Here is a 12129-nt window from a genome sequence, read left to right as displayed (position 1 = left end):
CCCTGAAGGCGAATATTGTGAGTTTGACCATTTCCTGGAAGAAAAAGCCACCTCCATCTGTAAGCCTCACTATGTTAATCCTGATATAACCATCGATTATGCAATTCCATGTGTTTCTTCATCCAGTATACCGGCCTGTTTCTCAATTGATCGGGAGGGTGATCATTATTTGTTCATATGGTTACTCAGATCACCCACCATTTACATGGGGATTTACATGATTACATGCAAAGTCCACTTTAACTGTTGATAAATGTAGTTCTTCATATTTTTTGTGAAGCGAGCTTGAAGAGGTTAAGCCAGTAGTACATTCACTATACTCTCCTACATTATTCTAATTCAATGTGTACAATATCAAGGGGTCAACTGCTTAATTATTTTCTATTTTCATCGCAAATCTTTAAACTTCTTATTGCTTTTGTAAGATCATCTCCAAGCCTGGTATGGATACATTTTACCATGTCGTGGCCTTAAGGATTACTATTTACTTAAAGAGCTGAAGGATCCAAGACAAGCGTCTGGTGGCAGCTTCATGGTTGAGCTGGTGCCTTCATTAACTCAAGCTAGTAGCATGACTACAAAGCATAACTGCGGCGATGCAGCTTCTAGGGGGCCGTATATAACTATAATTATATAGTTGTATATCATATAAAGAAATCATAAGCATTATTGTCATATAGCAAATGTATACAACTATAATTCCAATATAGACAGAAGTACATCAGTATATTAGAATGGTGCATAGTCAATTATCAGTAGTTGTGTAACAATAGTTTAACATCACTGAAGCACAAATAATTTCATTCTTACATCAACAAACACTGCATTTACAATAGAAGAACCATAGCACGATCACCCTTACGACTGTATCCTTTGCTTGCTTCTCTCAGGCCACTTTTGCCCTTCCTATGAGGTCCATGAGAACAGAGGGGCAACTCCTCTGTAAATGCTTAAAACCACCATTTTCCAAGATGACTTTCATATTGTTCGGAGAGATGAGGAAGTCGATGCACGCCGCCTTGAGCCTCTGGCGGTGCTGCTGCTCCGCTAACACCAGCGTGGTTATCACCGTGCCTGTGGAGACATGTTTGCATAGCATGTCCTCACAGATCAGCTTCAGCCTCTCCATCTTGTACCTATCCGCTGCTTCAAGCAATCCGTGCGCCATTGCTGTCGCCGCCTCATCTCCCTTATCCATCTCATCAGGCAATGCATCGGTGCATATGTAGTGGAGCAAAGCCTTGAACATTTTTGCCTCCATGCCGTCGATCCTTACAGTGGCCATGGGTGCCTTCTTCTCCCTTTCCGACATGCCAAGGAGCTCAGCTTCCGCTGCTGCCTTCAAGATTGGAGACCGGGCAGCCAACACCCATCGATGGGCGACGATTGTCTCGCCGCCCACATGGAAGGCCACATGTGCCCCCTCCTTCTTCCACAGGAGATCGGTGAAATCATGATCCTCTGTTTCCTCGGCGCACAGCTCTGTGACAGTGATATCGCACCTGAGAGTGAAGCAGTCGTCCTTGAGGCAACCTGAGTTCTCTAATTCCGATCTTGTGATGAATTTGTGCCAGCCCCACTCTCCTTGAGGGGTTGTGAAACTTCTATCGAAGGTGAAGGTATATGATGGCACAGGCTTCCCAGCCCGGTCCAGTAAACTGAGCACACATTGAGCTGAGATGCCCTTGTCAGGCTTGAACGACAAGTCCGTGCTAACACTGGCAAGCTGAATGAAGACAGATATGTAGTTGGCATTATCTGAACCTTGGCCGTTGGGGTAGTACTTGATGCGCCAGGCGTGGCCGCCAACATGGAAAGTGCAGGATTTGATGTCGCTACTATTGGTGACCACCTTGGTTTGCGAGTGCCCGTCGATCTTGAGCAAGTGGTGCCCGCTCACCGCCCTGGCGATGATGGCGGAGGTAGAGCGGGACGACATCTTAGATGCACTAACCCGTGCAGACCATGCGTCTGCACGGTTGCCGACGGTTTGATTGCTAGCTCAGAGAGGGGGAGCATCTGGGAATAACAATGGGATGGAAATTGCAGCTGTGGCTGCAGCAATGACAATCCATGGTGCGAATATATACAAGCAAAATTAGGTAATGAATGAATATATTTTATGGAGTAGCCCATAGATAATAGCCAGAAACCCATGCATGCACTAGCTCGTAATAGTACTGCTAAGACTACCCACAGTGGGAGTAACATAGATGGTAACATCACACTTATCTAGACAAAATAGATGATGTGGCATGTAATTAATGAAGAAAGAGAGGCATGTGGTAACATAGCTAGTTACTGTAACATCACACATTGAACCTATAAAGCCTGGAGAACCGCTAGGCAGGCGGAAGGTGGCCACGTCGCCTTTAAATCGCGAATGCCACCGTGTGTTAATTCGGTGCCACGCTGGGGGCATTTTCATCATTTCACACGTTGGAGTATAAATGGGAGCCGCTCTAGTGGAGAAGACCTAGCCGCTGCTCCTCCCGCACTCGCGCCGCCCCCTCTCCCCTTCCTCCGCCCCTCCTCCTCCTCCTCCTCCCATCGCCGCCCCTCCTCCTCCTCCCACGGTCGTCCCCTCCTCCTCCTCCGCCCCCCTCGCATGTCGTCCGCCCCGGGTGCGGAGGCGAGCTGCTGCACCCACGCCCCTCCTCCAACTCCCCCACCCCTCCTCCAATGGCGCTCCCTTCTCGGCTCGAGCCCTAGGGCCGCTGCCACCTGACACCACCTACGGCCGCGGTCGCTGTTGGCAGCACCTTCGCCCGTCTTCGCCTACGCTGCCGCCACCTCTGGTGGCCATCGGCCCCTCCGCCCCACCCACGGTCAGCACCGCCCCCCCTCTCTGTTCTTTTTTTGTTTCATGTATAGATTTGGGAATTGATGGATCTATGGATGGATGGTTAGATCGATGGATGTGTGCTTCAGAATCTGGCAAAGCACCTCTTGTAGTTTTAAGAGTAAAAAGAATGAGAGAGTAACTAAGAAATTAGAATAGAGAGAAGAATTGCAGAGTTAAAAGAGTATGAATCCTACACTTTCTAGCTGAGAATAGATAGAGAGAAAGCAAGACACAATCAGTTCTAGACACCATAAAACCATAAGTTGTAGCCTTTTACAGACAAGCAGAAGTACAAGAACATGAGATGATGTAGAGAAGAGAGTGATATAGTGAGAATACATAAGTAAATCTCGTCCGTACCTAATTTGGGGGAAAAGAGAGATGAATTTGGGAGTCTTCTTCAGTCCATGATTCTTAAGGGCTGTAGATTTTTTTGGTAGTGTACGTGTTGTGTCGTACCCACAAATATCTGTTCTGCACCATGATAGCATGAGCTTGCTGCAGCCATATGGTTCTTAAGAGTATGGTTCTTGTTAAAAAAGAGTTTGATAGTCTGATTTGGTTCTCATGGTGGTATGTTTCCTATCATCTCCTTTTTTAGTTTCTAACTTTATGCTTTCATTTTTTCTCTTGGCCAGCAAGAGCAGTAGGAGGCGGCGGGGAGGATGAGCAAGGAGATGGCGGGAGGAAGAGAGATTCTTGGCGGCACGCTTGCCTTATTGGACATGTTGTGCAACTCACTGTTTTTTCTCTTGCCATCATCTCCAATAGTGTCGAGTCCCCTTCCTGGCGCCAATTGCAACACATATCTCCTTTGACTAATTAGCCATTGTTTCCCGCAACCGGTTTAGTTTTGTCTCGAACATCCGTTTTCTTTGAGATTTGTTTTTGTCGTGTGCTGATTATTTAGACATCCTCTCTGCCACCACAACCTATCCAAGCAAGCAACAGATCGAGGAGGACGGAGGCACGGCGCGACGACGACCGTGGCATAGATCAAGAGCATGGTCATGGGCTCATGGCCTGGGAGCGAATCAGGCATCCTGGATCACGACGGAAGCTGGAAGCCGCGAGAGCTGCCCGAAGAAGAGGGCGATGACATGGGCTGGAGGCCGAGGAAGAGGGCGACGAAGCGGGGGTGGAAGAGGGTGTGTCTGTGGTTATCGCCTTCCGAGACGACGTGACTTGATGATTTAGATTCGCCTTCTGAGATGATGCGACGCGGCAATTCAGATTTCTCTCCTTTCTCGCCTCAACGACATGCTCTGCTTCTCTAGCTTGTAGGTTGTGGCCTTTCTCTTCTCCTCTTGTTTCCTTGCATTCTGATCAAGCCATGGTGCATATTGCCTCTGGTTTGCTTATGTGAGTGTGCTTCTATACAGAAAATTTGATTTGCTTGTTTTTCATTTCTTTACGGGTATGAGGAGAGAGCTCTATTGTTTGCAGCGGCTGCATCATTTCGACAAGTGATATGATTGATCTTTGCTATGTGGACCAATGGCATGATGTGTACCTAAGGTTGGAGGTGCTGAATTGGGTAAGAAAAAGATGACAACCATTTGCTTGTTTTTCACTTCTTTAGGGATATGAGGACAAAGATCTATTGTTAGTTAGCTACTTCCATTTTGGATGATTAATTATTTGCATGAAGGTTCAGAGAATGGCCTTTATTGCCTTACAGTCCAACTGGTAAACAGAACAGTGCCTTACATAAGCACTAATGGCGATCTTATATACTTATATGTATATGTTTTCTTTATGCAGAACACGTGAGAAATCACTGATGCGCATGGCTGGCAGCTTTCACACGATGAAGTAAAATTGGCAGGTGCTTTTCTCTACTTTCTAATATTATCCATATATCACAGGGCAAAGATAGGTAGTTTTAGCAGGGATTAGTGGTTCATCGCAATTTTTCTAGCTTCTTTTGTCCTCCAAATGATACAGAAGGCAGTCAAGTTCCATCCTCTAATTTCTTGTGATCTTTGTAGGACCAATTAGGATGCATACCTGAAGGAGTGAATCTACTGGTTCAGCTGAAAATTGATCTCTATTTGGTTTCTGTTTTTGCGTTTGGTTTTGCCGGCCGCTCGTCCTTGGTATGCTCATCCATCTTGGCTGCTCTGTTTGCCTGCTTCTCCTCTCTAACTCAGGTAAATGGACCGTTCTTTAATTTGTCTGGGGAACGAATCTTCTTTTACCTGTCTATTCCATAGCATGCCGGTGCACTGACCACTTCATGTCCATTTATTTATTAGGTTCTGCGATCTCTTGTGTTGCTGCGTCCCGATCTTCTGCTTTGTTGCATCGCTGTTCTGTCATCGAAGTTTGCTTGTTTTCTGTCTAGCTAAAATGCATATTTCCTTTCCTGTACGTGTTGTCATGGTGTTTAAATTGCTGATCATTTTAAGTTTCTGGATCTGGCACGCCATCGTGTATTGTTCGGCCTCGTCCCGCTTATATGTCATGCTTGTGTGTGAGCAGAATGTGTCCGCTTATTTCAGTCGTTATACATGTTTTGGAGGTTGTGGTGGCAGAGTAGTGTGGTGTGCTTTATGACGCTTTCGTATCTGTGTGAGGTTGTAGAGGACGTGTCTGTACTTGCTGGGGTGGAATTCAAATTGTGAGGGATGGTTGTGCTCAGATTTGGTCGCTGCTGGTCGGTTCTTGACTTTAGCGCATGAAAACCTGCAACTGCTATCAAGCGAACCACAGGTAACTAAACTTCTGATTTGGTGATGTAGACATAGATCTACCTGATCCCAATTACTGGAGTATTTTAGTTCTATTAATTTGTAGCATCTATATTATTAGATATACACTTACGGATGTGCTTCTTTAGTGTGCCTTCTCTCATCTCACAGTAAATTGTTTTGTTGTTCTAAATAATTGCTGCAGGAGGGAGCAGCAGGCATAGAAGAAATCCCAAGCCATTTTTGCTCAGCTGTAGCATCTTCCACTGACAATAAGTCTGCACAGCAGCTTGGTGAGGTTTGTTCTTGCATTTAAAAACATAAGTCTTTCAGTTGCTCTCTACTCGCTGGTAAAAACGCATAGTGTGAATTTCCTTTATAAATACCCAGCCGAAGCATACCTTAGTTAAATCAATCAATAGTGACTTGTATTACTAGAGAGTAGAGACGTAAGAAAACGCCCTTAGGTGTGACACTCTACGTGGTTACCTTCTTAGTCCCAGCTATTGACATCATACTGAGATCACACTCTGCCAAGCGGAATATTTGTTTCTATGTACTTCTGGATGCTAATTGACCGTTCTTGATTTTCATGGGGATATTCCTTCATTATTTGGTTACCGGTCAATGCTTGGTCCTATTTCCCACCTTGTGCTTTGACTTCTTGCATTTTTTCCGTCTAAGTTATTAGGCTACTGCCGCCTAGTTTGCCCATGATGAACCACTAATTGTGATGCACTTCTGGCTGGTCTGCCTTTTTTATGCTTTTTTAGTGACAACATTCAGACTTAATGTTTATTACTTCATTTCAGAGTTTTAAATTAAGACATCGCGGTCAATTTATATGGTCTTCTGAAGTTTCACCTTCCCTTTGTCATATTGGTTTGATCAAATCAATGGGAAGCCGGCATGACTTTGATGTACTGGCTTACAGTCTCATTAAGTACTCCCTCTTCAAACTAATACAAGACCTTTTAGATCACTACTTACCTTTTAGATCACTAAAATAGTGATCTGAAAGGTCTTACATCTTAGCGCACATTTAACTACTTTATTTGTTGTACTATTGTGGATGCACCACAGAATTAAGCAGTCCTCCATTTTTCTTCTCTGCAGGCTGATGTTCTTGCTTAGTATAAGCCAACAATGGAGAAACTGACCAAGCTATCTTTCATGATCAGTTACACACCAAGCCTATATTTTTGCTGCTTCTACATGTTGCTATGATGGTCATTCAGCCCATTTTCTTGAACCTGCACTACAACGAGAGATCTGGGCTGCTTCTTTGTGGCTTCCAAACTTGAAATGTTTGTTTCGAAGTTAGTTTAGTTTTTTGTTGTGGATTCACAGCTTCTCGCATGTACCATCCTCTTAGACCTTTAGATTTCCAAAGAAACTAAATGAAGACATGGTGGTATGGTCTCAATAGTACAACTTAAAGCCTTCCATGCTTTATATTTTCTCTGAAATTTGCTCTTGAAGAATAATGTATCTATGTTAGATCCGGTGAGAAAAGGCGGCTTCCAAGCAGAGGATGCGGGAGTGTTGCCACATTTGGTTTTCGAATTGGGTGTCCAAATATTCTCACAATACTTGGCTCCCTCTCGGCCTTTGCGCCATTGACGCAACGAGTCATCTAGTATCAAGAAAAGATGAGTCTACAACGTAATAAATGAAGTGATGCATGACACAACACATATGTTACTACCCACTGTGGAGGTAGTAACATAGACTAGTAACATACTAGTCTAAGTTACTACCCATTGTGACTAGTCTTAATCTACTAGCCCATCACATATTCCGAGAATCAGAGCTACGAACCAAAGCACCAGATAACGCAACCCCTACGCATATGCTTGATTGGCAACTAGTGCAGTGCCTAGGCGCTAGCCGTTACACTGTATAGTGTAGCGCCTAGCTCTCAGGCGTTGCACACTGACTTAGCAATTTTCAGACAGTTCGGTATGCGACGCTGGTCAGGCGTGTAGCACGTGTCAGTTAGGCGCTGCATAGTGTAGTGTAACGCCTTGCTGTCGGGCGCTACACAAAAGGGTCAGCTATGTGAAATTTTTTCATCAACAGTTCAGTTTGTGAATTCTTTTTGTCTACAGGTTAAATTTGTTGTTTTTGCCATGTGCCGCATAGCTCAACATCTCCACCCATACCCCAAGTACTACCCGCCGCACCTCCTGTGGGCCCCCCCGTATCTCCCCCTCTAGCAGCCTAAGAGCAAGGTCCGCTCCACGGGCCAAGGCAGGTGAAGGAAAAGGTTCCACACGCAGCTCATCGCTTCTTTTGTCCAGCTTCTCCACGCCTGTCATTATTCTCTTCAGCTCCTCCACGTTCTTCCTTGCCTTAGAACTTCTTTCTCCAGCTCCTCCCTTTTTTCGTCCAGCTCCTTGCATCTATTGGCTAGCCATCTATTGCCCACCTGCTCCTCCCTTGTTATGTCCATACCCTCCCTTATTATGTCCAACTTATCTCGTGATCCTTTGTACAGCTCGTCCCCGTCTCTTCTTGTGTGTAGATCCCACATTCTTCTTTTTCTGTCCAGCCCCCACCTTCCGCTGATGCGTTCCACGCCAGGAAGATCAAGCCCCACCACATATGCTGCTTCAGTATTGGCATACAATCCGGGCCGAACAGGGCTAGGAAGCATGTAGGGACGTTAAACAAGGAGGAATAGCATGTAGTTAGACACTGCCCTAATTGCCTCCCCAACATAAACATACTCTTCCCCTAGAGGCGACACTGAGAAGAACATTTTGGTGACAAAGTATCAGGAAAGGATTTTGTCATCGAAATCAATTCCAGCATGCGAGGTGGGATCCTCGAAGAATTCGCTCCATGGCTTCCGTGCACACTGACCACTGTAACTCCTCCTCATCTCCTCATTGCCTTTACATGCCACCACCATTCTATCTATTTCTTTCAACACCAACTTCTTAGTATCATCTGAAATGACAACTAAGGAGTGGTGCAACTTCTATTTCTTTCTACAGCCTCGACACACCGCCGGACACACCGCCGGATACATAGAACTATCTTGTGAACCCGATGCCATCTCCTAGCACACAACAATGCGCATGTCCATGTTGATCCCATTAGCTTCAGCAACGAGGTCGTCTCTATGAGGACAACCCAACTATTAAGATGCATCTGACGATGACATCAACTCTGTTGAAGTCATTTTTGCCAATTGTTGACTGAAACAGGAAGAAAGTGGTGATGCTGGCAACCAATGAAATGGCACGAATAAAGCATCCATACCATGTGAAGACCACTGCTACCTTGGTATATAGGAAATCATACATCAAGGAGAGCTGCATCTCAACCAACTCGAACATTTGACCCTTGTTAGTGAATAGCTCTATGGCTTGACTCTGCAATGTGGATGGCCAGAACTTATAGTCCACCAACTGAGCCGTGCAAATGGGGAGCAGGTCATGAGCTCCCTATAGAACCTCTTCAAGATCCAACTTCTCCCCTTGGCCCTCACTAGTAGAAAAAGGACCTAATGTGAGACACATTAGTCCCGGTTTGATTTTGGCCCGGTACTAATGGTACCATTAGTGCCGGTTCGAACGGCTATGCGTTAATGCCGGTTCGTGTTGAACCTTTAGTACCGGTTCGTGCCACGAACCGGTACTAAAGGGGTGGTGGCAGGCTGGCGTCAGGCCGGGGCCCCATGATCACCTTTAGTACCGGTTCGTGGCCCAAACCGGTACTAAAGGGCTAACCTTTAGTACCGGTTCGTGCCATTAACCGGGACTAAAGGGGTCTGACCTATAGTCCCGGTTGGAGACACAAACCGGGACTATATGGCAATTTTCAAACTCTACCCCCCGTGTATCGCCATTTCAGTTTTGAAAAAATCAAAAGAAAATGATAAAAACTTCAAAAAATAAAATCCTTCGAGAGGTAGTTATATTACTACATCTACTAGTTAGGAAAATTTGAAAACTTCAATTTGGACATGTTTTGCAAAAAGTGTAGGAAAATGTAAAACGGCTATAACTTTTGCATACGATGTCAGAAAAAACGTATAATATATCAAAAATTCAGCACAAAAATCCGCATACGATTTTGACTGGCTTGAGAGATTGGCCATACTGTAGAGATATGATAACAGTACGAAAATCCGCATACGATTGCAGTATGTTCTTAGCTCTCTCCCTATATTAACTGCTGCTTCATATGAACTGGGATCATGTGAGTTGACTAACTGTGACTTGACACATCGCAGATGGAGAATTGGTTTTTAAGCTTAATGCCATGTTTTGAAGCCAGTTTGCACATTGGCAAATAGCAGAATCTCGAAGTCTATTGGTTACCACTGTTTGTGAAAAACATTTCATTTTACTGGCTTGAGAGATTTTGCCCATACTGTAGATATATGATAACAGATTGTACAACTGCTAGCAATTTTTTTAAGGGAAAACTATAGGGGAGGCCACCACATCGTAATAAAACAATCTTTTATAGCTGATTTGTTAATTTTCAGTTGTCTATATTCAAAGGATCAGAAAATTCACATCTTTACAAGTTTCTTCCTTGTACAGTCCTGTTTCCGAGGAGCAATCTGCTGGTGGGGACAGGATTTTGCAACTGGAAGGAGATCTAAGAGACATGAAGGAGCGTTTACTCAACATGAGCTTAGAGTATGCAGAGGTAGAGGCCCAGCGGGAACGGTTAGTGATGGAGCTGAAATCTGTCAAGAAAGGGGGGCGATGGTTCTAGCGTGATGGAGACCTTTTGCCTGCCATAAACATAAGACTGACAACACAGGTATATGGATGCTATTTTCTTGCCAATAATTGCTATTTATGATAATTTGAATGGGTAGAGCAACATTTCTTGGTAAACTGTTAAGTTTGTTATCAGTGGGATCCCATCATGTACTTTTTGGGTACAAGATACTTTTGGTCGAGTTCTTATCGATAGAATAAAGCCTTCTGCTTTTGTAGATGACCCACCATCAATCAGCGTCATGTCTGCGCCATGACAATACAAGCCATGACAATAGGACTGATGTCAGGTTATCATGATATGAGAACAAGCGAACGCAGAACCACAGGTCACGTGCCACACTCACTAGTTGGCATGGTGGATTGTGAATCTGACTATTTCCCGAAAGAAAAGAAAAGGTCACCTCCAAGAGAGGTCTCCCTGAAGGCGAATATTGTGAGTTTGACCATTTCCTAGAAGAAAAAGCCACCTCCATCTGTAAGCCTCACTATGATAATCCTGATATAACCATCGATTATGCAATGCCATGTGTTTCTTCATCCAGTATACCGGCCTGTTTCTCAATTGATTGGGAGGGTGATCGTTATTTGTTCATATGGTTACTCAGATCACCCACCATTTACATGGGGATTTACATGATTACATGCAAAGTCCACTTTAACTGTTGATAAATGTAGTTCTTCGTCTTGTTTGTGAAGCCACTTTGAAGAGGTTAAGCCAGTAGTACATTCACTACACTCTCCTACATTATTGTAATTCGATGTGTACAATATCAAGGGGTCAACTGCTTAATTATTTTCTATTTTCATCGCAAATCTTTAAACTGCTTATTGCTTTTGTAAGATCATCTCCAAGCCTGGTATGGATACATTTTACCATGTCGTGGCCTTAAGGATTACTATTTACTTAAAGAGCTGAAGGATCCAAGACAAGCGTCTGGTGGCAGCTTCATGGTTGAGCTGGTGCCTTCATTAACTCAAGCTAGTAGCATGACTACAAAGCATAACTACGGCGACGCGGCTTCTAGGGGGGGCGTATACAACTATAATTATATAGTTGCATATCATATATGAAGGAAATATGCCCTAGAGGCAGTAATAAAGTTATTATTTATTTCCTTATATCATGATAAATGTTTATTATTCATGCTAGAATTGTATTAACCGGAAACATGATACATGTGTGAATACATAGACAAACAGAGTGTCGCTAGTATGCCTCTACTTGACTAGCTCGTTGATCAAAGATGGTTATGTTTCCTAGCCATAGACATGAGTTGTCATTTGATTAACGGGATCATATCATTAGGAGAATGATGTGATTGACTTGACCCATCCGTTAGCTTAGCACACGATCGTTTAGTATGTTGCTATTGCTTTCTTCATGACTTATACATGTTCCTATGACTATGAGATTATGCAAGTCCTGTTTACCGGAGGAACACTTTGTGTGCTACCAAACGTCACAACGTAACTGGGTGATTATAAAGGTGCTCTACAGGTGTCTTCGAAGGTACTTGTTGGGTTGGCGTATTTCAAGATTAGGATTTGTCACTCCGATTGTCGGAGAGGTATCTCTGGGCCCACTCGGTAATGCACATCACTATAAGCCTTGCAAGCATTGCAACTAATGAGCTAGTTGCGAGATGATGTATTACGGAACGAGTAAATAGACTTGCCGGTAACGAGATTGAACTAGGTATTGAGATACCGACGATCGAATCTCGGGCAAGTAACATACCGATGACAAAGGGAACAACGTATGTTGTTATGCGGTCTGACCGATAAAGATCTTCGTAGAATATGTGGGAGCCAATATGAGCATCCAGGTTCCGCTATTGGT

The 12129-nt window shown here is 44.2% G+C and overlaps 2 protein-coding genes across 3 annotated transcripts; one reads left to right on the top strand and one right to left on the bottom strand.

Annotated features, from left to right (window-relative positions):
• Positions 1-704: 704 nt before the first annotated feature.
• On the bottom strand, positions 705-1939 carry LOC109776476 (BTB/POZ and MATH domain-containing protein 1-like). Its single transcript, XM_020335124.2, has one exon. It carries the CDS (start codon positions 1937-1939, stop codon positions 887-889), a length of 1053 nt encoding a protein of 350 aa, XP_020190713.1. The 3' UTR covers positions 705-886.
• Positions 1940-2632: 693 nt separating this feature from the next.
• On the top strand, positions 2633-7007 carry LOC123493567 (uncharacterized). 2 transcript variants are annotated; one of them, XR_012182899.1, is made up of 7 exons: positions 2633-2828; positions 3484-4382; positions 4610-4673; positions 4837-5171; positions 5432-5560; positions 5744-5831; positions 6655-7007. XR_012182899.1 is itself a non-coding variant. In XM_073497407.1 (7 exons), the coding sequence occupies exons 4-7, from the start codon at positions 5085-5087 to the stop codon at positions 6670-6672; spliced, it is 327 nt and encodes a 108-aa protein (XP_073353508.1). In that variant the 5' UTR covers positions 2633-2828; positions 3484-4382; positions 4610-4673; positions 4837-5084; the 3' UTR covers positions 6673-7007. The 2 variants fall into 2 exon arrangements, 1 of the variants encoding a protein (XP_073353508.1); XM_073497407.1 differs by having other exon boundaries at positions 5744-5836.
• Positions 7008-12129: the final 5122 nt, after the last annotated feature.

This window comes from Aegilops tauschii, chromosome 4 (assembly GCF_002575655.3).
Source record: "Aegilops tauschii subsp. strangulata cultivar AL8/78 chromosome 4, Aet v6.0, whole genome shotgun sequence".
NCBI classification, from domain to species: domain Eukaryota; kingdom Viridiplantae; phylum Streptophyta; class Magnoliopsida; order Poales; family Poaceae; genus Aegilops; species Aegilops tauschii.
This window is presented reverse-complemented; position numbering and strand designations above follow the sequence as displayed.

Bases quoted from the DNA above. Each gene is read 5' to 3' on its own strand.
- LOC123493567 (XM_073497407.1), top strand. From the start codon at position 5,085: ATGTCCATTTATTTATTAGGTTCTGCGATCTCTTGTGTTGCTGCGTCC. The intron at 5,172-5,431 runs GTTTGCTTGTTT...GTGAGGTTGTAG, and splicing joins ATCGCTGTTCTGTCATCGAA to AGGACGTGTCTGTACTTGCT. The intron at 5,561-5,743 runs GTAACTAAACTT...TAATTGCTGCAG, and splicing joins TGCTATCAAGCGAACCACAG to GAGGGAGCAGCAGGCATAGA.
- LOC109776476 (XM_020335124.2), bottom strand. From the start codon at position 1,939: ATGTCGTCCCGCTCTACCTCCGCCATCATCGCCAGGGCGGTGAGCGGG.